We start from the raw sequence: 26,386 nt of genomic DNA, 5'->3' as shown, positions 1-26,386 counted from the left end.
AACTCGCTATTAACTGTATAAGTCCTGCCCTTGTTCATTTTACCAAAATGCAATACCATGTGTTTATCCAAATTAAACTCGATCAGACACTTCTTAGCCCATTTGCCCAATTGATTAAGATTCCTTTATAATCTTTAGAAAACCTTCTTTGCTATTGACAATACCATTAATTTTAGTATCACCTGCAAACTTACTAATGATGCCTCCTACATTCTCATCCAAATCATTTAAATAAATGACAAACAGAAGTGGACCCAGCACCGATCATCGCAGAACACCGCTGGTCATAGGCCTCCAGTCTGAAAAACTACCACGCTCTGTCTCCTACCATCAAACCAATTTTGTATCCAATTGACAAGCTCCCCCTGAATCCAATGTGATTGAACTTTACTAATTAGTCTACCAAGCAGAACCTTACTGAAGTCCACACAGACAATATCTTCGTACTGTCCTTAACAATCTTTTTGGTACATCTTAAAAAAAAACATTCCTGTTTGAGAGACATGATTTCCCACACATAATCCGTGCTGACTATACCTAATCAGTTCTTGCCTCTCCAAATGCACATAAATCCTATCTTTTAGGATCACCTTCGACAACGTACACACCACTGATGTCAGACTCTCAGGTCTATAGTCCCAGTCTTCTCATTATAGTCTGCCTTAAATAAAGGCACTTCAGCAACCCTCCAGTCCTCAGGCACCTCACCCATGGTTATAGATGATGCAAATATTTCTGCTAGGGGTTCCGTAATTTCCTCCATAACTTCCCACAATGTGCTGGGATACACTTGATTAAGTCGCAGAGATTTATCAATTTTTATGTTTTCTAAGAGCTCCAGCACTTTCTCTTTGGTAATATGAATTGTTTTCAAAGCACAATATTTATTTCTTTGAGTCCTCTAGCCTCCCTTTCTTTCTCCACAGTAAAAACTAATGTGAAATATTCATTTAATAACTCTCCCATCTTGAGGTGCAACACAAAATTGACGTCGATCTTTAGCAGGTCCTACTCTCTACTCTTTTGCTCTTAATGTAATTGTGGAATCTCTTTGGATTATCTTAACCTTATCTGCCAAGATTATCTCATATTCCCTCATTGCCTTCCTGATTTCTCTCTTAAGAATATCTCTACTCTCCAAGAGACTCACCTGTTCCGAGTACCTATACCTAATCGAGGACTCCTCCTTCTTCTTGACCAGAGCCTCAATGTCTTTATTCATCCATTGTTCCCTAATCATACTAGCCTTACTCTCACACTAACAGGAACATAATGCCCCCAAACTCATTATCTCACTTTTGGAAGCCTCCCACTTTCCAACTGCATAAAAGAGTTTCTGACTCAAATACCTTTTTGGCAGTGAATTCCAGATTCCCATCATTCTCTGAATGAAATAAATTCTCCTCTTAACATCTTAATTCTATGCCCCCTGGTTATTGATCCCTCTCTTCATAGAAGAAAGTGCCTTCCAATCCAACCCAACCTATTTTCACTGCGCCAAGGAAAACATCAGCCTATCCAATCTTTCCGCATTGCTTACATCCTCTAAGTTAGGTAACATCCCAGTAAACAAAAACCAAAAGAACTGCTGTGAATCAAGAACAAAAACAGAAGTTGTTGTTGGAAAAGCGCAGTAGGTTTGACAGCATGTGATGAAAAATCAAAGTTAGCGTTTTGGGTCCATTGATCCTTCCTCAGAACTGACGGTGGGCCATCACTGGACCCGAAACGTTAACTGACTTTCCTTCAAAGATACTGCCATACCTGCTGAGCTTTTCCAGCAATTTCTGTTTTAGTAGCATCCCAGTAAACCTCCTCCGACCCTTTATAGTGTAATCACACTGTTTCCATAAAGAGGTGACTTAAACTGCATATAATACTTTAAGTTGTGATCTAACTAGCCTTTTACGTAGTTCTAGCGTATCCTATACGATGATAAGAAATAGGAACAGAGAAGATCTTTCGGCCCCTAGAGCCTGCTCTGCCATTTAACAAGATCATGGTCAAGAGCACATTTCTCATGTTCACCTTCCTGCCTTTTCCCCATCATTCTCGACTCCCCTACTGATCAAGAATCTATCTCAGTCTTCAATATAGGCAAGGACTCTGCCCTCACAGCTCTCTGCGGCAAGGAATTCCAAAGAAACACAACGCACTGAGAGGAGAAAGTCCTCCTCATCTCAATCTCAGATTGCTGCATTTTTATTCTGAGACCATGCACTCTGGTCCTAGACTGTCCATTGAGGGGAAACATTCTCTCATCAATTACCCTGTCAAGCCCCTTAAGAATCCTAAATGTTTCAATGAGATCACCTCTCATTCTTCTAAATTCTAATGAGTACAGTTCCAAACCGTTTAATCTTTGTTCACAAGGTAACCCTTCCATACTGGGATCACCCGAGTGAACTTTCTCTGAACTGCCTCCAATGAAATAATATAACTTCTTAAATAAGGGGACTAAAACTGCTCACAGTACTCCAGATAGGGTCTCACCAGCGTCTTGTACAGTTGCAGTAAAACTTCCCTACTCTTATAACTCCTACCCATTTGAAATAAAGGCCAACATTCCTTTAGCCTTCCTGATTACCTGCTGCCCATTCAGTAGCTTTCTGTTTTGTGCACAAGTATCCCTTTGTGCTACAGCTTTCAGAAGTTTCTCTCCATTTAAGTAAATTTTTTTTTAAAGTTCTCCCTTCCAAAATTAACAACTACACATTTTCCCACATCACAGTCCATGTGCCAACTTTTTGCCCGCTTACGGAACCTCTCAATATCTCCACATAAACTGTTTGTATCCCCTCCCCAACTTGCCTTTCCATTAATTTAGCCTTCTTGCTCTTGTATTCTATACCTTGGGGCAATAAAGGCAATAGTCCCATTTGCATTCTAAACCACCTTATTTATGTGTCTTACGACTGTCTGGATCCACAGGCATGCTTAAAGGTTCCTCTGATCTTCAGTGCTGAAATGTGTATAAAAATGTTTTTAACATTTGCGAATAATTTTCATTAACCAATTCAAAACATTTTTGAAACCAAGTTTAACAGAGGTGCAATGATGAGAAGTCAATCTATGCTGTTTTTAACATGCCAGGCACAGTTCTCATTTTGCCTGACTTTGAGGCTTACAGTCTTTTCCTGATAAATTATTGTTCAACCTCAGAGTCCATGGCACTGTTAACTGTGTTATTGAAAGGATACTTATTTGTAATCTGATAAGCATGCCATGTCCAAATACTGAGGAATAGCCGTACGGGCCAATATTAGTGAGCTGTTAATGCCTCAGCATAAATCAGTGGCTCATGAAGAACAAAGGAAATAGAAATGTTTTTCAGAAAGAACTCGAATTCCACTGCTCACTGGTTTCATGCTAAATGCATTATACTGGTAAGGGCTGATAGATTTTTTAAAAAATCAGAATACATTGTTTTCAGTTCATCAAAATCTTGAAGTTGGCATAAGTGACAGCTTAATCACAACATCTACTTAGATTTGAGATAATGGGAACTGCAGATGCTGGAGAATCCAAGATAATAAAGTGTGAAGCTGGATGAACACAGCAGGCCAAGCAGCATCTCAGGAGCACAAAAGCTGACGTTTTGGGCCTAGACCCTTCATCAGAGAGGGGGATGGGGTGAGGGTTCTGCAATTAATAGGAAGAGAGGGGGAGGTGGACCAAAGATGGAGAGAAAAGAAGATAGGTGGAGAGGAGAGTATAGGTGGGGAGGTAGGGAGGGGATAGGTCAGTCCAGGGAAGACGGACAGGTCAAGAAGGTGGGATGAGGTTGGTAGGTAGGAAATGGAGGTGCGGCTTGGGGTGAGAGGAAGGGATGGGTGAGAGGAAGAACAGGTTAGGGAGGCAGAGACAGGCTGGGCTGGTTGTGTGATGCAGTGGGGGGAGGGGACGAACGATTTGCCAACTGTTGTGCAGGTTGGTACTCCATGATTTCAGCATACAGGGCCTTGACGTTGGAATGGCCAAAATTGAGAAGGAAGTGAGTAAGAATTGAGGCTTTGTGCATTTCTGTGTTTTGCTGAAATAACATTCAATGTTACTGTTCTGCAGCTTTTGTCTGTTGTAAAATATGCTCATTGATACAGTGATGTTGCCAGCCTGTGCATGACCCCGATTGTAAAGCTGTTCGAACTTATGGGTCTGGAGGTTTGCTGAAGAGTGTTATTAGCATGATACATTTTTGATGGACGTGAACTAAATCAGAACCCTGAAACCTATTATCAGCATTTGGAGATATGTGTATGAAAATGGGAGCACATTTTAATTGTTTTCAGAATCAGAGGCCCCATGATATGCAACATGGGAGGCTCCTGACGACAAAACTCTTGGGGAATCTTGGCTTGATTGGTTAGTGTACCACCTGGAGTGGTACTTATTGCTAGAGAACAGAAAGATTATTTATTTCTGCCTGTGATATGCATGCTGTGTATCAACAAGGAATAGCCACATGGGCCAGATATCAGTGAATTGCTACTGCCACAGTACAAATCAGTGCTGTCTAAAGAGAAGGGAAAATAGGAGTATTTTTCAGAAAGAATGAGTCCCACTGCTCATTGGTGCCATGGTAAACTGACTTTGTGCAGTAGGAGCTGTAAGATTTAAAAAAAAAGTCTGTACTCAGAGGACTAATATGACTCTCATAACACCAAAGAAGTAAACAAAACAGTGAACAAACAGCAAGGCAGCACAGGGCTAATTGGAGCAGTATGTGAAACTAATGACTCAAAGGCAATCAAGTTACATATTAGATATGTCCCACTAGAGCTGTAGCAGCATTGTGAATACATGAGTGTCACTGTCTTGAAACACTACCCACTAAGGTTACATGCAAGCAGATGTTACTGTCTGTGGGGTCATCCTTCTGTTGATTCTGCCAGATGTTAGTGACAAATGACCAGAACTAGCTGTAGTGTTTGGACAGCTATTTCTTTTATAAATCTGTTAAAGGCGTCAGCTTTGAGAATTCCAAAATAAAACCTGATATGTTAATTGCAACATCTCCAATTGTTGGCTCAGTGGAGATGAATTAATTCATTACAAATCAGGAACTAAATCAGTGATCTTCTGGTTAAAGGCTCAGTGCTGTTTGCCAACAGAGCAGCCAGATTCTTCCCCCTTTCAGTGGTGAACTCATTATCTAATACAAAGTAAGTTTAAAGAAAAACAGCAGAAGGTTAAATTTTCAGCGTATCGTGGATTGTTGGATCTCAGCCAGGGCAGTGTGGGCTGTTGCAATTTATTTGAGAAAGCAGAGTCAGGCAGAAGGACATCTGGCCCCAAACTGCTATCAGCAATAGCCCAGCACCCGCACAGAACCCATTGGAAAGGGTGCATGGGAATATTGGATGAATCGGACTCAGCTACCTAAATGGACTAATTGTCTATTGCCAAACGGCCATGGCTCGCATGCAAATAATAACTGGTGGATCAAGCTACCCAAGGTGTTACCTGCAGAAGAGGAGTATAGCAAATTGACAAAAAAAATAAACGGTTCAAGGCTGAAGTCAACATCCAGTGCAAGAACATTATTTCCGTTATAGTGTTATGGATCAGAGCAGACCCCCTCAAAAGTATATTAAAGGTAGCCTAGACCCTAACCTTTTCTTATTTTAGAGGCAAGTATGAGATGTTGCATTCCATTCACACACACTAGTTAAAACAGAATAAAAGAAAAAAAACTGGTTTATCTATAGCTCTATTGGAAAACTTAACAGAGTAATAGATTAGTTAGTTACTAAACAGTGACTGCTCCAACAGAGTAAGATTCCATAAACACACCCTTGACAAAAGAGAAATTCAAAAAACAAATTGTCTCTTATGAAACTCTAGCTGTAGGGAGAGAGCCTCAAGCTTTTAGCTGTAAACAAGAGGAGAGCGCTTAGCAGGGCAAGAGGTACTGCAGCTAACAAACCTTGCTGTGACTCCAGCAACAACTGCAACTGAAAAACTAAGAAATTAAAAATCTTGGTTCTGAGAGAGCTTGGCCACACACACTCAGGCTGCTTCTATTGTTCCAACTTTTAAAAATCCCCAAGGCCTCACAAACTGCTTACGAGTTTTCAATAGACATCTCAGCACCTCCAATTTAAAAATTTTCTTTTTAAAAAAAGAACAACATCTGGATGTGTACATGAATAGGAAATGTTTGGAGGGATATGGGCCAACTACTGGCAAATCAAGCTAGATTAATTCAGGATATCTGGTTGGTATGGATGAGTCGGACTGAAGGGTCTGTTTCTATGCTGTTCAGCTCTATGGCTATGTGAATCCAAGATAACTTCTTAAAGCCACAGTATCATTCACAATAGGGAAGAGGTTCTAGACAGTGAAAATTGACCTGCATTCTGGTTCAACATGCATGACATTAAGGAATTTTAATTTCAGCTTCCTTTAAGAATTCTCAAAGCTGATGCCTTTGCACATTCCTAACAGACATCTGTGTCTGAACACCCAGTCACAGCTGAAAGTTTCACATTTTAAATTGGGACTAACATCTGGCAGTGCTAACATGAGAAACTTCCCTTAAACAGCAACACATACAAATGTAGCCTTTGTACATTACAAAACAGTGGCATTGACATATGAACAATGCTGATTTGACTCTGGTGAGACATAGCCAAAATGTAAATTTTTTTTGGGTGGAACCTACACAAACGGCAGCTATGCACCTTTTAGTTTATTCATTCATTGAATGTGGATATCACTGGCCAGGCCAATATGTCATGAACACTCTAATTGTCCCTTGAGAAGGTGGTGGTGGAGTCACATTCTTAGTGTAATTACAACCACAGTGATGAAGGGAGTTCTAGGACTTTGATCCAATGATAGTGAAGAAATGGCAATATATTTCCATGTCAGGTTGGTATGAGGTTTGGATGGGAACTTGCAGGTGCTTGTGTTCTCATGTGCTTGCCACCCATGACCTTCTAGCTGACGGCTTCCCAAAGTGGAGTTCAGGGCCACAAGTGGGGTAGCAAGCTGGAATTTTGGAGTTATAAATTGAAGCAGTAGTGATTCCTGTGGAACTCTGACAAGAGTCATAATAAGTGTATTCCTTCTTTAACAAGTTCCCAGGCTCAGATTGGGGTTATCACAATAGGATCACAGTGAGAAAAAGTTTGGGAAATACTGCACTAAATTGTAGGGATTACAGGTTTAGAAGGAGCTCCCAAAGAAGCCTTAATCAATCTTTCAGCAAAAAGACTCAGTTTGCACTTTCCTTTCAATATACTAGTTACTCAAATTTTTTTAGAGATTAGAATTCATCTGCTTTATCACTCCTTATGTCATGACACATCATCCAATACCAATAGGGTGGTCAGATTATCTTTTCTATCAAGCTGACTGCCACATTTCCTATGGTGACTGCACTTCAAAACTATTTCAGTGGTTGTAAAGGGCTTTGGAATATCATGACGTTTGAAAAGTGATTGTTAAAAACGTCTTGCTAACCCACAGGGCTGATGCATTTGCGAACAATCTTTGAAGAACATTCTTATATCTTTTACCGTTGGAAATTCAGCGTCCAGTTAGAGCTGAAACAATGAACTCTGCTTTTTGTACAAGAAAAAGCAACAATTACCACGATATCCCCGCACCCCAATTCAACTACATGATGCATATTTTTACAATGTGGATTCTTTTGTAATCATCCACCCCTTCCAAAGCATGTTATTATAATGGATACCACTTTGTAGCAAATACCCACTGTCGGAAAGGTAGAAACAAAATTAATCACACAACCAAGTGGCCATACTTTATGTGAGAGCACAGAATTTAAGTATCAATACGCTATTCAACTGAGAGAGCATCACAAATGAGCCCATATTCATTGACGTTTCCCAGCAACATGGCCAGAAATCAGGAGGAAAGCCCTTGAGCTAATTTATCCTGTTCTTAGTCCAGATGTACTAATGGCAGGTGCAGGATACTTGACTACCAATATGACCAGGAGGAAATGAAATCATGCACAGAAACCAAGTACCAAATTCAGTTAGAGATGAAGAACCACACTCACTCCAATAACTTGACCACAGCAGCCTCGAAAATCCCAAAGCCATACTGTACCTCTACAAAGTTGGTGTGTTTGGCATCACGTACGGTCACCACTGCATGAACCTCTTCAATGAGCTTCTGTTTCTCATCATCATCAAACTGCATATACCACTTTGCCAAGCGGGTTTTCCCAGCACGGTTCTGAATAAGGATGAAACGGATCTAAAGAGAGAAAAGCAAAACTGCTGAACTGAAGTGGTGATTTTTTTTGATTCAATTACTGACAATGGGAAAATTATGCAACAACTTTACATGAGAAATAGCAATGAAACCTTTTCGTCCTTTATTACTTTGTAAAGTATGCCCCCCTCCATTTCTTCTATGCAACATATCTGGCTGCAGTACCCAGTGAACAAACTCCACCCCCCCCCGGTGTGTACTAGTGTTCTGCTATTCCTGCCTCACAGAAGATTAGTTGTGTTGGCAACTCAACAGAGTTGGGGAAACAGAAATCACACCTCACTGCTTGATCAGCCCTGTTTGTTCTTTTTCTTTCTCCTTTCGCCTCTCAGGCAGCTGCCAACACATTCTGTGGTCTTATTCCTTGGGTGTCAATAACCCTATGAGAGTCATTAAATAGTGTGTGTAATGGGCTATTCAATCTAGAAGTGCTCTGCAATGGAGAATGGTAATGTCTGTACCTGATATCACTGGATAGTAATTGAGCATGGTGAAGCAAAAAAACAACTTCCATTCCTCATCCAGGAGTACCTCACTGAAATGAAGCGGCATGCACTGCTTGGAATCAACCATAATAGCAGACTAGGGATCAAATGTGGAACATTCTCAGCCTTTAGGGTCCAGCAGAATCTTTATAGGTGTTGAAGGAAAGCAGTAAGAAATTAGGTACATAAATTGCAAGTAGTAAATATCCCGCCAACTAATATTTCCAAACCACGCCGAGTGTGTTTTCATTAAATGAACAAGAATAGCACTGTTCCATTGAACTGGGTTTAATATATTCCAACAGTTGGACGTTGTGCTGAATCTAGTCAAGCACAACATTTCTGATAATTGTTTGGGAAACGTAAGCAGCTGTCCAATTTTCTTTTATAAATTAGCAATATATGTGATAAATTGGCTTTCAAAAACTGATATGGAGGTAACAGCCTTGACAATTGGTCCACATAATTCTTTCAAGCTGGCCTTTGGAGTTGTGTCAGAATTGAATTTCAAGGTGGCTTGGATTTATATGAGTAAGGAAAATTGACAGGGCTTCTCACATTGAAAGGAAGTTTATGGCTCAAGCATCAAATGAACATATCACATACACATGTACACAATAACAAAATGTTTATAGCAATTCTTCACAACTGGACAGGATACAACAAAAAGAATAATCTTTGGCTTAATTCTTCCCTTTTTTGTCAATACACAATCAACACAGAATCAAGGAGCTGAACAGCATGGAAACAGACCCTTTGGTCCAATTCGTCCATGCCAAGCAGATATCCTAAATTAATCTAGTTCCATTTGCCAGCATTTGACCCATATCCTTCTAAACCCTTCCTATTCACACATCCTATTCAGATGCCTTTAAATGTTATAATTCTACCAGTCTCCATCACTTCCTCTGATATCTCATTTCATACGTGCACAACCCCCTACGTGAAATAATTGCCTCCCCATGATCCTTTTAACTCTTTTCCCTCTCACCTTAAATCTATGGCCTCTAGATGTGGACGCACCCACCCCAGGGAAAAGACCTTGGCCATTCACTCTATCCATGCCCCTCATGATTTTATAAACCTCTATACCCCCCAGCCTCCAACGCTCCAGGGAAAATAGCTCCAGTCTATTCAGTATAATAAAATGTGAGGCTGGATGAACACAGCAGGCCAAGCAGCATCTCAGGAGCACAAAAGCTGACGTTTCGGGCCTAGACCCTTCATCAGAGAGGGGGATGGGGTGAGGGTTCTGGAATAAATAGGGAGAGAGGGGGAGGCGGACCGAAGATGGAGAGAAAAGAAGATAGGTGGACAGGAGAGTATAGGTGGGGAGGTAGGGAGGGGGTAGGTCAGTCCAGGGAAGACGGACAGGTCAAGGAGGTGGGATGAGGTTAGTAGGTAGGAGATGGAGGTGCGGCTTGGGGTGGGAGGAAGAACAGAGGTTAGGGAGGCAGAGACAGGCTGGACTGGTTTTGGGATGCACTGGGTGGAGGGGAAGAGCTGGGCTGGTTGTGTGGTGCAGTGGGGGGAGGGGACGAACTGGGCTAGTTTTGGGATGCGGTGGGGGAAGAGGAGATTTTGAAGATGGTGAAGTCCACATTGATTTGAGTTCCCATTATCACTCACCAGTCTATTTCGTCTCTGCTTACAGCTCAAAGCCTCTAATCCTGGCAAAATCCTTGTAAATCTTTTCTGAACCCTTCCAAGTTTTGCAACATCCTTCTTATAGCAGTGAGGCAAGAGTCAAATTCAGCATTCCAAAACTGGCCAAACCAATGTCCCACACAGCCACAACATGACCTCCCAATTCCTATACTCAATGTACTGACCAATAAAGGCAAGGGTAGCAAACGCCGCCTTCACTATCCTGTCTACTAGTGACTCTATTTTCACGGAACTATGAACCTGCACTCCAAGGTCTCTTTGCTCAGCAACACTCCCCAGGACCTTCCCATTAAGTGTACAAGTCCCGCCCTGATTTGCCTTTCCAAAATACAGCAACATCTTTGAACCTTTGAGCATCCCTAAGCAAACAGCCTATGTGCATCGCGTTCTGTCTGAATGTATACTATGTTGGTGTCAAGACCTATTGCCCTGTTTCCAATTCAAGCTAATTTTTAAAAAATCTGACATGGGTTCAGGGATTAAGACATGATCCTCTCATCACAGCGTAACTAACTTCTGCTCTACTCTTCAACAGTGGTGTTTAGATGCCAGGTCTGGTCTAGCTCTAGATCAATGGTAAGTAACTCTAAGCATATTGATGGTTGAAAATTCAGTGATGGCAATGCAATTAACAATCACGAAGAGGTGGCTGAGTTCTCTTATTTGAGGTCGTATTAACCTGGAACATACAGAATGTAACTCTCTAATTTTCAGATTATCCCGGTTTTATTTAGGCTGATATAAGAGACTGTTGATTGAAGTGAATATTATGGAATTGTTCACAAGTAACCCTCCTCCTTCCATTGTTTTTGATAGAGGGAAAGTCATCAATGAAGCAACTTAAGATGCTTGGGCTGAAGATATTTCCCCGAGAAACACTCACTGTGTTGTTCTTCCCTGCTGCAAGCAAAACAAAAACTTGCACAAACCCATTGACCATTTTACTCTACTCATTGACTTCTGCCCTTAATGAGACCCTACTGTATCAGCCTTTACTGATCACGTGATTTGGTTATTAGACAACATACAATCAGAAGTCACTACATTAGAAAATGTTTACTTGCATCCTTGGGTGCCAAGTAGACATAGAGTTCAAGGTGAAATTGACAGAGGCCACCAGTGAAGTAGACTAACACTCCTAAAACAGATTTTTACATTCATACAAGACCAGAAAGTTTGAAGTCTATGTTCATTCCACTCTCAGAATTCTTGGCAGGAAATTAGATAGCCCCAGAAAGTCAAAGGTAAAGGAATGTTTCAACTGGAAGGTAGACATTTTTGATCAGATATAACTGTAATCCAGAAAATTCCATTGAAACAGCAGATCTTTCGAGGCATAACTGATTATTCATTATTTTGAGAAGGTAAGAAAACATGTTTAATTTCAACTTGCAGCAAAGGAGACTTAACCAGTCTTACCCTGCCCTGCCCTGGTTGACTGCAATTGCGGGGAGCAAGGACACCTCCTAAAGATGGTGCAGAGTTCAATTTAAATATGCAAATATTGTGAGTATCCCTGAGCGTAAATGCTTTGTCATTGGAACCTACACTTTAGCTACCAAAGCACAAAACTCTGGAATTTATTCTCGAAACCTTTTTTCCTCTTTTCTTCTTAACATATTCCTTAAAACCTAATTGCTTGTTCAAGTCTGTCCAGATGGGCTTAGTGCCAACTCTAATTAATACCGACGAAGCCGTTTGGATTGTTTTATTGGCTGGATCCTTACATGGGTCTGAGCGACGTGTGCTATGGTGAGATTTGTGACAGAATCAGATGAGACGCTCAGTGGGGCTGATCTCAATGTAAGATGCATCTTGCCGCATCTTTTATGCTTTCACTGAATGGTGAGGCAAGTCTCTCACTAGGTAGCTGTTGCCACCAATTCAAGGGGGTATGGTTTATTTTAAATGCTTTTTTATTGCCACAACTCACCTCATTTATATTTAGCTTTTTACTTTACTGAATGTGTCAAACAAGGTAAATGTCAAGAATTCAACACGGAATCAGATTAGGGACTTACTAACCTCCAAGAATCTTTGTGGCACATTTACAATTCAAGTGACACTGCATTTCTGCACTTCAATGCTGCACCAATAACTATTATTGTGATGCTGCCACAGGCACAGTCTGCACTTGGGGACATGCAACAAGTTCATGGACTACACAAGTATCAGGCCCATTTGCTTGCTATCACAGCGCTTGTTCACTCAGTCTACCTGGACGATCACAGCATACATGTCACTTATGCCTCATCTTGCCCTTTTGTGGTTTGCCAGATATAAATGACTCATATTTTCTAGCTATTTAGTGCAGACATAAAGGCAGGAAGCTTGACAAGGTTGTCGGCAGTCCGCCAGAATCAGAGGAGCATGGGCTTGATTTTTAACTCCTGGCTTCAAGTTAGAATGACTTATCAAGCTCCCAAAGATGTCATCAGGTATGAATTTACATATTTAAATTGAACTCCACACCATTTGTGGGAGGTGTCCTTGCTGCCTGCAACTGCAGTCAACCAGATCAGGGCAGGGCAGGGTAAGACTGGTTAAGTCTCCTTTACTGCAAGTTGAAATTAAACATGTGCTTTCATAAAACAATGAATAAGCAATTATGCTTTCAAAGACCTGCTGTTTCAATGGAATTTTTGTGGAATACATCTATATCTGATCAAAAATGTCTACCTTCCAGCTGAAACATTCCTTTACCTTTGACTTTCTGGTGCTATCTAATTTCCTGTTCAGAATTCTGACAGTGGAATGAATATAGTTAAGGCGTGTTAGTCTACTTCACTGTTGGCATCTTGTCAATTCCACCTTGAATTCTATATGTACTTGGCACCCAAGGATACAAGTAAATGTTTTCTAATTCAGGGACTTCTGATTGTATGTTGTTTAATAACCAAGTTAAGTGATTAGTAAAGGCCCACACAGTAGGGTCTCATTAAGGATAGAAATCAGTGAGTAGAGATTTTGTGCAAGTTTTTGTTTTGCTTGCAGCAGGAAAGAACGGTATGACAGGTGAGGACCTCCCCCAGTTTTTAATATTCTGAGAAAGAATAGCCCTGAAACCTTGTGCAGCAGAGCTAGCAACTCTTTTAAGTCAAAAAAGATAGTCTTAGTATGGGAGATAATGGGAACTGCAGATGCAAGTAGACATAGAGTTCAAGGTGAAATTGACAGAGGCCACCAGTGAAGTAGACTAACACTCCTAAAACAGATTTTTACATTCATACAAGACCAGAAAGTTTGAAGTCTATATTCATTCCACTCTCAGAATTCTTGGCAGGAAATTAGATAGCCCCAGAAAGTCAAAGGTAAAGGAATGTTTCAACTGGAAGGTAGACATTTTTGATCAGATATAACTGTAATCCAGAAAATTCCATTGAAACAGCAGATCTTTCGAGGCATAACTGATTATTCATTATTTTGAGAAGGTAAGAAAACATGTTTAATTTCAACTTGCAGCAAAGGAGACTTAACCAGTCTTACCCTGCCCTGCCCTGGTTGACTGCAATTGCGGGGAGCAAGGACACCTCCTAAAGATGGTGCAGAGTTCAATTTAAATATGCAAATATTGTGAGTATCCTGCCTGCTGTGTTCATCCAGCCTCACATTTTATTATCTTATAGTCTTAGTATGGGTGCTGGCACAGTAAGTCAATGGCAGCATCTGATACTAGTTCAGAGGCTTGATAACAGGCAGCCAGAGGTGCTCGTAGGCATGAGGGAGTGAGTAACTAAATGGTGACCACCCATCTTGAGTCTTCCTGTTCTACTGTCAGCTGGTTTCCTCCTGGAATGACAGTGAGGTAGGTATTAAGGGAGACGAAAGTCAGGGGAAGTATCCAAGCAAGTGAGTAGATGGTGCAGAGGACATGCAGATTAAGTGTTGACAGGGATTGAGGATGTAAGTGAGTGAGGATGATGTTATAAGCAATAGTGAGAGTGGTAAAGCATGAGCCTTGGTAGGAGATGGACACAATAGCAGAATTGGAATGATTGTGAGGAACTGGAGAGAAGGTGGTGACACTTAATAGAATCACAGTAGTGTTATGGTGCAGAAGGTGGCCATTTCAGCTCATCATGCCTTCACAGGATTAAATGAAATGGGCATTGTGACCTTGTGCCAATCTCCTGCTTTCTCCTATATCCTTGCACATTACCTTTTATCCAAATAATCATCCAATGGCCTCTTCACTGCCTCAACTCAACCTGCCTCCAACATGCTTCGAGGCAGTGGATTCCGTACCTTATCTACTCACTGAGTGAAAATGTCTTTCCTCTTTCAAACTTGATCCTTTTGCACAGCATTTTAAATCAATGTCCTCTTGTTCTTGTTCCTTTTACAAGTGGTAACAGTTTCTCTCCAGATGCTCCAGACAGCCCACTTAATATTCTGATCTCCTCTCAGTCTTCTCTCCAACAACAGTCCCAAATTGTTCAACTTATCATAAAGTTCCTCATCCCTGAGAGCATTCTTGTAAATCACCTCGACACTCTCTCCAATGTGTTCACATCCTGCCTACAATATGACATGTTTTATACAGGTCCAACGTCACCTCTTTGCTCTGATACTCTATGCCCTTATTAATAAAGTGGAGGATACTATACAGTAAATGCACCATAAGAAAGTATCATCCCCAGTGAATTTGTTGCATCTTATCACCTCAGAGATGGAACAATAACTATGCAACTCAAAATGAAAATCTTTATTGTTACCAAGACACATGAAGATTTGTTCTAACAGAGAGTTTCCCAAAGTGGCACTGCAACCTCAACAGGGTCATAAGCCAGAATTGTGGAGCTGCAGGCTCCATGCCAGCAATGGCTGCCATGCGTGTGCCTAAATGGTCAATCTTTGAGGCCTACCCCATTCCAAAAACTCCAGTGAAAAGACAGGTACTTTTCCCTTAAAAACCCTGCAGTCTAAATATCAACAACCAAATGCCAGCCGTTCTGGGATCATGGTAATTTTCAAGCCTCAAGAAAGAGACACAATGGAAAGAAAAATAGAGAGGCACTGTTCTAATGCGTTTCACAATTGCTTATGCTTACTTCCTCACCCAAAGTCCATCTGTTGCTAGAGAATGGGTTATATCAGCAAACTATTTATGTCTGTCGCATTTACTGCACTCCACCCTTGTAATCATGAAGAACAAGTTGGGCTGGTTATATAGAAACTAATGGATATCAGGAAATAATTATAAGCCAAGGATGTTCAATAACAGAGTGAGATCAGGGCTTTAATCATACTGAGGGATTAAACAGCACAGAGGCCTGCAAATCATTTATAACCTTTGACTGAACCCTAATATTAGAATGTGGGCTTCAATCCACTGCTTGCTATCCATTGTTTCCAAGTGAAATTTTAAAATAAATATCAGAAAGCGAGATAAACTTATGAGGGAGAGCATTTTCACCCAGTTTCCCCTCCTGCTCAAAGTTCTGAATTGTAAAAGGCTAGTTCTAGATGCTGTCTGCTGCTTTTGTTGCTCATCTCTGGTTTTGGGATGTCTGAAGGCAAACACATTCTTGGGATATGGACTGTAGACAATGTTTTTAGCTTGCAACAATCACTTTCAACATCATACCTACTCTTACAACACTTTGGCCATGCAATTCATTAAGCAGTATGTTGTTGGGACTTCAATATTCTCCCTATTCAAGCTTTGAATGTCATCCCTTCAGGCTGAGATTGTACTACAGCGAGTTCCATTCCAATCCAGTCATTTGCATGCAATGTCCTAGATTTCACGTTTGATTGCTGGTGCCTGGTCAGCAGGTAATATTACAATAACTGGCTACAGCACCAAGATTGACCAGGGAAGTGGGAAGAAATCAGCCAAGATTCCTACTTTTGACATCAATCGTTTTGAAACTTTTGCAAATTGTATACTTGTGACGAGTAAAAGTGACAGAATTGAGTTTGACTGTGAAATCAACTGTGAAGGAACAGATTGTTGAGAATGACTCTCCAAAGTGCACATAAGAAAGGGTCACGTTTTGGGGAATATCGGAAATGAACAGGACCACTCAGGCTCTTGGGTTCTGCAGATCAATAACACACGTATCTCCATTTTTCCACCTTTGGTCCATTTCTCTTCATACCCATATCCAACCAAAAAAATGTTTTAAAATTTCAACATCTGTTCCTTTTATCATGAACATTTACATGTTGTATCGCTTGGACCTGCTGGCTAATCCTCTGAGAAATGCTATTAATCATTTGTAACAAGATTGAGGAAAAAATACCACATGTTCAAAAGAAATATTTAATTGAACATGACACAAGCCCCACCCTTCTCCCTAAACAAAATAACTGCACATACACACACCCTATTGCTTCAAATCCCTGAGGCAAAATACTTTGTGGGTGTTCAGACTTTAGTATCTAATTAAGTGCAACATTCTACAGATTAAGATAATACATGCCTGAACACTGTCATTACTTAAACATTTTCAATGGATTAGATTTTAGTTCATCATTTAAGACGTCACTTTGTCTTAGCCCAAATGCACCTAATTTGCTTACCTTTAATTATAATAAGTGATTGGGCGGTTTATTCACAGTGTAAAAAAATTGTCACAATGTTGATGATATAAAAAAACTAAAACATCTTCCACAAAATATACAAATATGAGTCAGCCTTTTAGCCCCACAAACCTGATCTATCATTCAATAAAGGTCATGGCCGATCTGTGACTGAACTCTATCGTTATGCCTTTGCCAAAATCCTTTAATACCTTTGATGAACACTGTTTTCAAAATTAACAACAGACCTCAGATCAATTTGATGAAAGAGTTCCAAATTTCTACTGCCTGCTATTTTCAGGAGTGCTTCCTAATTTGAATCCTGAAAGGCCCGACTCTGATTTTTAAACTATGCTTCCTCGTTTTCAATTCCCTAACCAGCAGAGAACCATGTGTTTTGTCCGAATATCTTTACAACAATGATCAAAACACTCCTTTACTATTCTAAATCCTTGGGAAAACAGCACCAGTTGAGACTTCTTGTAATTTACCTCAGAGTGCAAATGTCATTCTGATCCACCTATGCTCTTTAAAGCTTAATATCCTTCCGGGGTTTGGTGCCCAGAACCACATAGTACTGTAAGGTGTGACCTAAGTAGGTGCTTTGTGTAGCTGAAACATTACTTCTACCTCCTCATATTTTCATTCTCAAGGAATGAAGGCAATATGCTGTTAACATTTTCTTTAATTATTTCTACCTGAAGCTTCCACCGTCTATCCATATAAATTGTATACAGCTTTCTGGTTGGGCTCGACAGTAATTGTTTAGTTTGAAGTGGAAGTTTTTGGATTAAGCACCTCGACATCCTGACTGATCCTCAATTTTGATCACTGGGTTTCACTCTTAGATGAGTAATTATTTGAACAACTTGTTAAGCAACATTGAAACATAGAAGACTGGAGCAGGATGAGGCCATTCAGCCCTTCAAGCCTGCTCCGCCATTCTTCATGATCGTGGCTGATTGTCCAAATAATCCTGCTTTCACGCCATAACCTTTGATCCCATTTGTCTCCAGTGCTATATCTAGGTGCCTCTTTTGGCATCAATTACTTTCTGTGGTAATGAATTCCACAGGCGCATCACTCTTTGGGTGTAGAAATGTCTCCTAATCTCCATCCTAAATCATCTACCCTGAATCCTCATACTGTGACCCCTGGTTCTGGATACACCTGCCATCAGGAACATCCTCCCTGCATCTACCCTGTCCAGTCCTGTTAGAATTTTATAAGATTGTATGAGATCTCCTCTCATTCATCTGAACTCTTGCAAAAACAATCCCTCCTCGTATTTCAGACCCACTATCCCCAGAATCAGCCTGGTAAACCCTCAAGAGCAAAAGCATCCTTCCTCAGAAAAGGGTACCAAAACTGCACATAATACTCCAGGTGTGGTGTCACCAAGGCCCTGAACAACTGCAACAACACATCCCTGTTCCTGTACTCAAAACCTCTCACAATGAAGGCCAACATCCCATTTGCCTTCTTTATTGCCTGCTGCACCTGGATGCTTACCTTCAGCAACTGGTACACAAGGACACTCAGGTCCCACTGCACACTCCCCTCTCTCAATTTACAGCCATTCAGGTATTAATCTGTGTTTCTTGCTTTTGCTTCTGAAGTGAATAACGTCACATTTATCCAAATTATACCGTATCTGCCATTGATTTGCCCACTCACCCAATCTGTTAAGGGTGTCTGCATTCTTGTCACAGTTCACCCTCCCACCCAACTTGGTATCATCTGCAAACTTGGAGATGTTATATTTTGTTCCTTATCCAAATCATTAACATATATTGAGAGTCGCTAGGGTCCTAGCACTGATCCCTGTGGCACCCCACTAGTTACTGCCTGCCAATTTGAAAAGGACCCATTGTTTTCTCTCTACCAACCAGTTTCCTGTTCTTCTTGATACATTTCCTGAACCCCATGCACTTTAATCTTGCACGTTAATCTCTTATATGGGACTTTGTCAAACGCTTTCTGAAAGTACAAATATGCTATGTCGACTGGGTCCCCCTTGTCAACTCTACTAGTTACATCTTCGTAGAATTCCACCGGATTTATTAAGCATGACTTCCCCTTCATAAATCCATGCTGACTCTGTCTGATCTTGCCACTGATTTCTAAATGTTCTGCTATAAAATCTTTGACAATTGGATTCGAGAATTTTCCCCACTACCGATGTTAGGCTCACTGTATTTGCCCCGGCAAGGCACAAGCTGAAAAGTTTTTGCAATGTTTCATTGTTTAACAATATTCAAGTACTACAAATTTTATACACTTATCACAAAGTCCCACTTGGTAAATCACCCTTTAACTCCAGATTGTAATCAGCCTGTTCTGTGTTCCCACTTGATTTCTTATACTGACTGTTTGTTTTCCACTAAATATACTGCTCTTACCAAACTTAGAACTGCAACAAAACAGTGAGGAGAGATGAATTGATTCCCCTCTTTTCAACCCCTGTGGTCAGCCACAACATTTTTAAATTCCTTTCACATACAGCTATATCACATCGTAATTAAAACAGTAACTGGATCTGAGTTAGCAGTAAGTTTCAAGATTTTCTTCAGTGAAGATGAATTTTATTACCCAACAACCCTGAGAAAAACAGCAAACACATACAAATGGGTATAAAACTTAAAAAGGGGAGTGTGGCTCGTACTAAAACGTAGAGAAAAGCAAACATAGTTTAAAAGGGTTCTTGAATCGGAAAGCATCAAATCTGAAACCATGGTGGTTTGGTTGGTGACACGTAACGTTCAGCAGCAGCAACATTTCTAGAATCCCAAGTTCTTGGTGAGCGGATGTTTTTCTGCTTTGCTTTATTAATGGTTTTCGATATCAAGAGACAGACAGGGGCAGGAAGAGGGAAACTGACAGCCTTTGGTCTGTGCTGTTACAAATCAATTTTATTTTCTTTGTCTGTTGCTCTACCAATCAACTACTGAAATATGGTTCATTTGTGGATGTGAGCTGGAAGGTTAGTTTTCAGACGTTTCGTCACCATCCTAGGTAACATCATCAGTGAGCCTCCAATGAAGCGCTGGTGTTATGGTTCATTTGTGTATTCCTGAATTTGGCTGTCTAAGTTTATATAGGTGCAAGCAACATTTTCATGTCAAATATGTATACAATAAAAACAAAACAGAAAATGCAAAGTTTTTCATGGTCAAACGCAGTTTACTGGTTTGAATGTCTTCAGATAAATGATAATTTCAAGTTTGGGGTTATTTTGTTTACTCCCCATTGAAAGAAGTCTAGGAAATCAATCTGGGATCAGGTAATTACTGCAGTCATTTTATGTCTATGTTTACTGCCCTTCTCAAACCCATTCAAGTCCATAGATGATGGAATTTGAAAATTGTCATTATCTGGCACAATTCTTCACTTTGGCCAATATTAAAAGCACACTAACATCAATGGCATTCATTTAATATGCTGCTGTCAACAACTACAGTATTTGATTATTCTGCATTGGTTAATTCGACATGACTGGACATTGGGTTTTAGCTATGCTGCAAAAATAAACATGTACACATTAGCATTGCTAAAATTGAATATTAGGTCCTTTATTTTTTAAGTAAAAGCATTAGCTAGCTCTTCTTTCCATTCAAGTATTTCTATTAAGTGTTGGCACTAATCAGGAAGTCCTGTCTGCTAACTCAGCGGCTCAGGACACAATGCTGATGAAGTCTCTAATTAGACTGGTGGTTGGTAATGTAGGGTGGGAGAATACTGTTTAAAACTAGGAAATCCTCAGGAAAAGAAACAACATCCTTAAAAAATAGCCCTGGAAACAGACCCCACTTCAGTTAAACTTTTAAATAATTTGTACCCACCGATGGAATAAATTAACAATGAACAGGTCAATTCTGAATTGCAAAAAATGTGACTTAGCAATATTTAATTTAGTGAGCTTTTTTAATCATCAGGATAAGAGATGAGAAAATAAAACTTTTTCATTTTTGAAACCTAGCATTAGCACCAACTGACCCAGCCTGCATCAGCTGTGACTGTAGCAGGACACTTCTAAAGCATTCCCATTCTATGACTCCCTATTGACTGACAGTCAGCTTTGCGCTCTTAGTCTTTGGGAACAAGGTTAAAACTCACCATTCTAACCTGTAATGAGAATACTTAAATTATATTAGACTGAGCAAGACTTGTACTTGTATCTGGAGATAAAAGATAAAGTGGTATTACTTTAACGACAATCCCAAAATATTCTGGAATATAGTTACCCAAGCTGCTGAAGTATATTGCGAAAATGGCCTCCATTTATGAAATATATGTCCCCAGTGTAAATTCAAAATAAATCCAGGTAAAATGAATGATTTTATTCAAAATGTCTTCAGCTATACAAATAAAATTCATACTCCATTCTGAAAAAATTTACAATCTATTATCAAATGCAACCCCATAGCAGATTTAACACTATAGAAAATGTTGCAAGGTCGAATGCCTCTTAAACAGCATGTGGTTGTATCTACACTAAATGGATTTCAGTAGTTCAATGGGGCAGCGCACCACCATCTAAAGGGCAACTGGTGATGTGCAATGCTCAACCAGTAACACCCATACCTCAATTTTTCCTTATAGGACAACTTCTTCATCCCAGGTACCAGATATATCAAACAGTGATTGACCACATCCACTTGAAAAAAACTTGGGAATAGGACATAGCCCAATTTATTCTTAATTTTTGTAACTGGATGGAAGAAAATGCAGAATTGCCCCAGAAATGAGAAGAAATCCAAGGGCAATAATTTGAAAGCAATGTAGATATTCCAACTGAGTGCACATATGGTATGGGACAGAAGACGCAATGCATACAGATCAACTGTAAGCCACATAACAAAAACCCTTTGCCTAGGTCCCATCACATTGACAGAGAATTTAAGATTATAATCATGATTACTTTGCCATTTCAAGGAATGCAAAGGAATTGTGAAGGTAAGAGGTCTGACAATTCCCCAGATGTAGCTTGTTGATCTCTGGTAATTCCTCAGAGGGGATGTTTTCCTTAGGGATAGAGGAAAATCAAATATTTTACTGAAATGCAAAACTACACAATTCCTACATTTGGTCACAGAGCAAGGAAGATGTAGGTTGCCAACATGCTTCATCAGTTTGAAGCTCAAATGCACACTCTCATATATACAGGGGCCCATCCTCTGCAAACAAAAAGAATATGCTCAATGCTTGTGTCGCCTTTGAATTATCTGTAAGATCAGGGAACCTGTCATATCTTCATTGCTTTCTTCATGGCAACACCTGACTGTCAGAATCCACTTTCTATCCAATCAACACCCTTTTCTCTTGAAATATAAATTGCTGTGGCTGCTGTCATTCCTTTGACCTTTCAAATTCTATGCATCTGTCTCCTAAATTGAGGTATCCTTGCCTATGCTTTAAAGTAATTTACACATCTTTGTACTGTTTCTAAATCTATTAACTGGTTGTTAATTCAATTACTTGCTTCTTTGTGAAAATAGCAAACACTAGAACTTTTCACGTAATATCATTAGTTTTTCCTACCGAAACATTAAATTTAGTTTATTTCTTGCGAGATACCCTGAACATATGCAGATCCAAAGGAAGTCAAGTTCTTGGTCCTAAAATTTAGAGGTATGGTCCAGTTCCAAAACACTAACTGGTCTTCTTCAGATGCTCTCTCAAGATGATCCATAAAATTGAGAGGGAAAGAAACAAATTTGCATGTCCTCCCTTATTTTATGGAAGCATAACTAAAGTATCAGAACCAAAATAAAAAAACTCAGAATAAATCAATTTTATCATGGACCTGTTAGATAAATTTGTTCCCTAAAAACAAAACCTAATGCACATTTCTAGCATTTGGTATGCATTTCGGATTTACAAAGCAAATGTAAAATCAAAACATTTTCACCCTAACAGGACCATACCCGGGTTTACACTCCATCCAAGGTTCCTTCAATCCTTTCTTCTCTAACCCCCTCAAAAGATTGTCCTATTCCTTTTGTCCTCGCATTTTTATGAACTTCAGTTAAATTATTCTCAGCTATGCCTTATGAAAGTGACACAAACAGAAACTGCTGGCAAAACTCAGCAAGTCTGGCAACATCCCTGGAGAGAAATCTGAATTGTGTCCAGTGACCCTTAGAAACGTGAGTTTAACGTTTTCACCACTCTCTGGGCCAAGTCATTTTCCTGTTGGATTTATCAGTGACCACCTTATCTACATATGGCCCACGTGACCTGGTCTGAGCAATATGTAGAACCATCTTCTCGAAATCTGCCCTGACAAAACCTTTCACATTTATGAAGAACCTTACCAGGTCGTCCAAAGCTTTTTTTCTTCTCTGGAGAAAGCAGCCCCAAACCTGTTCAGTTTTTCCTGATAGTTGAAACCTGTCAATTATGGCTACCACCTTCAAAAAACTGCTCCTTTGAAAATGCAAAAGCTCAATTATACCTGTACCATTTTTGACTTTTACGACATAAAAACACTCAGTGGATGCTTTAAGCAAGGGAAAAGCGACAAGGCCTCTATTTCACGATAAGTATTCACTCTGTGGCTGTAAGATACCAAAGCAAACATTTCAATCCTAAGGTTTGCCTTTTTGAAGAATTACCCACCTTTTGTTAATTCATTTGCGTTATTTTTATAATTTACAGAAAACCCTTCATCGCTGGGCTTACGTTAGGCCTCATCCTACATTCAATCTATTTCGAAATGGGGAAATTAAAAAAAGATCACTACTTACCATTACGACTCTGCTTTTTGGGTGTGGTTTTCTTTTTATAAAAAGCTGTGTTTTATGGGAGTTTATTTCTTTCCCTTTGCCGGGACATATGATATTTTATTTCAGAGGGGACACTTTTTTTTCTCCCTTTCAGTCACCGCTGACTGTCAGAACCCGCAGCCCACCACCGCACATGCGCTAGCCTCACCCAAGGCACGCTGGGGAATGTAGTTCTTTCCATCCGCGCCCGGCCGTTTCCTCCTCTCTTTCCCAATAACACCACAATTCAAATCTATCACAATGCGTCCCTTTTGGAATGCTAAGGAAATATTTTTCACCGGGAGATGTTACTATAAAAACACAAACGAAGTCCCAGGTCACGAAAATGACTCTCAAGTTTGTCTCTTGATTCTAGCCATGTTAATCAAGCCTAGCAGTGACTCATCGACATTTAGATGTCTCACTAATCGAGGAATACGATTGCATTACAATTCATTGTAATGCTGAGTGAATTAAATAATGCAAAAGCTGTATACAGCTAGGGAGATGAGACTACAATTCCCGGCACCCTCGGTCACACCCAACTTCCGATCCGGCGCTGTCGCCTTCCACATCCCTCAGCTCCACCACCACCCTCAGAGCCGCCGGAGGCCTACAACCTAACGTGCTGGATGGACGCCGAACCTGATTGACGTGATCAATGTCCAATGGAATCCGAGTCTCCTTGGAGATTGCCCAATGGAAGCCTAGAGAGGGTAGGCGGGGATTTAAAAAAATGAAATCATCAAGCTTGGTTGGGAAAACAAACGACGATGGTGGAGGAGCGAGGGGGAAGGGGGTGAAAAAATGTACTCATTGTCGTGAGGCCAGTTTTTTAAAGTATTATTTTGAGGGGGATAGTTGAGGCGGCAATTTTGAGTGAAAATCGGGCGGGGCCTATCGAATGGTGTGTGCGGAGGTGGATTTTTGTTGATGTTTGACTAATTGTTTGACGATCGGGAAGGAGGAGGAAAGAAAAATATATTTGTCTCTTGGAGGAGGAGAGATCACCTGACCCATCGAATCACTGCGCCTCCATGGCGGCCTGAGAAGCATCATGGGCGATGTCTACTCCTGGGGGGAATCTAGCAGCAGCAAAGAGAAAAAGTTGTTGAAGGGAACGAGTACGGAAGAAATATCCGCCATTTCTGTCCGGTCATAGATTTGCAAGAGGAACGAGAGCAAAGAGAAAGCAAAAGAGAGGGTTTGGGGAAAAAAACCACATTACTTTAATCCACATACATTCCCTATCCTCCAAATCTGTCCTGTGATTCCTTAGGAAAACAAGATGTCTGCTGACCATAAATTTTAAGATAGACCCAGGAACAAACCTGTGTCTATTATTTGCCTCATCTTGTGGAAAGAAAGCAAAGGTAGGGAGATGTTTTATTTTCTTTCTCATCTCTCACGTTTCCATCTACAATCTCTTTTTCTTCCCATTGAGTGGATCTTTAATTTGTATTCTAAACCTGCTCTTTCTCTCTGATTTTGGCCTCCCAGCATTTATTTCGTTGGAAATATTTCGGGGGAATTTTTGCTGGTGTCTTTTGGTTTGTACATGTATTTTGAGAGCAGTCAATGGAATAAAATTTTTTAGACTACTTGATGTGGTTGAGTAATCCATGTGTCAATACGTGTTGAAGAACTAATTTCATTTTTTCATTGTTAAAACATATAAAAATGAATGACACCTTTCTCTTCCCTGAATGAATGAATTTTAACAATTAGTAGGATTATGTAAGGAAAGTTTAGAAAATGTATCTGTTTCAGACTTTTGTTTGCATTTTACGGTGTTAGTTTTTAATTGCTTGGGCATATTGCTGTCACCTCTAACATGCAGCACCTAGAATAATTTAAAATGCTTTTTGCAGAAAAAAATGTTTGAGCAGCTTCAAGGCAATCTAGTTTTAAGAAAGACTTAAAACTCAATACGTATACAAGTGATAAAGATATAACTGTGTCCGGATAATGGATTATTGATTAATTTTGAATATTAAGTTCTCATTCTATTTATTCCATTCCTAAAAGTTGAGAAGGGTTAGATGCTGAAATAGAAGGAAAAAATTGTTTTGGCTTTTTTTAAAAAAAAGTGAATGGGCTTGTTTCTTTCTCTTTCTGTTTTTTTTTCAGTTAAAGAGCATGTATGTGCTGACATAAAACATAGTACGTTCACGGATGTAGTGATTTCTGCTTTTAATGAGCATGGTGCACTCTGTGTTTAAGCAGTGACTTCAAGTCTACAAACTCTGTCTGAACCCTCCTCCCCCTTTTTGAATATATGTGGAATATGCCTTGACATGTTGGTATCCATTGCGTTAAGCACATGTTTGTGGTATGCATCCAAAAGAGTGACTTCTGGTTTATTATATCGAAGTATACTTTTATGGGCTGGGGTGAGGGGAATTGTTTATGTTCATGATTCAGTGAACTATGGTGGAGGGATTCTCCAGATTGTATTACAAGGCATTAAGAGATCAGAATTGGAGTGATATTATAAACTGAGTTCTTCTGTCCTTTTACAAAGGTTTCTTTAATCCACCCATCTACTGCATTATTTTTAGACAGTGTTGCCAGTAAGATCTAATGGAGTGAGTGTAATTTAGCCCCCTCCAAATTTAATTATAATTTTTCTTGAGCTGACCAACTTATGCTTATCAGTTACCAATTCGCCATCAGTGCCAATAACCT

At 40.0% G+C, this 26,386-nt stretch overlaps 2 protein-coding genes across 3 annotated transcripts in view; one reads left to right on the top strand and one right to left on the bottom strand.

The window, feature by feature from the left end:
• Positions 1-23,865, bottom strand: part of ap2s1 (adaptor related protein complex 2 subunit sigma 1) — a 42,647-nt gene extending 18,782 nt beyond the window's left edge. Inside the window, exons 1-2 of the mRNA XM_048522621.2 lie at positions 23,681-23,865; positions 8,083-8,232 (exon numbers count right to left, since the gene is read on the bottom strand). Of these exons, the coding sequence (XP_048378578.1) occupies positions 8,083-8,232; positions 23,681-23,683 (153 nt within the window). The 5' untranslated portion in view covers positions 23,684-23,865. The remainder of the gene's footprint in view (positions 1-8,082; positions 8,233-23,680) is intronic.
• A 603-nt stretch (positions 23,866-24,468) lies between these two features.
• Positions 24,469-26,386, top strand: part of arhgap35a (Rho GTPase activating protein 35a) — a 138,557-nt gene continuing 136,639 nt past the window's right edge. For both annotated transcript variants that reach the window (XM_048522458.2, XM_048522457.2), the window contains exon 1: positions 24,469-25,071. The gene's annotated coding sequence lies outside the window, so the exon portion shown is untranslated. The remainder of the gene's footprint in view (positions 25,072-26,386) is intronic.

The sequence above is a fragment of the Stegostoma tigrinum genome, chromosome 39, assembly GCF_030684315.1.
Source record: "Stegostoma tigrinum isolate sSteTig4 chromosome 39, sSteTig4.hap1, whole genome shotgun sequence".
Lineage (NCBI taxonomy): Eukaryota > Metazoa > Chordata > Chondrichthyes > Orectolobiformes > Stegostomatidae > Stegostoma > Stegostoma tigrinum.
Note: the sequence above shows the minus strand (reverse complement) of the source record. Positions and strands in the feature narration are given on the sequence as shown.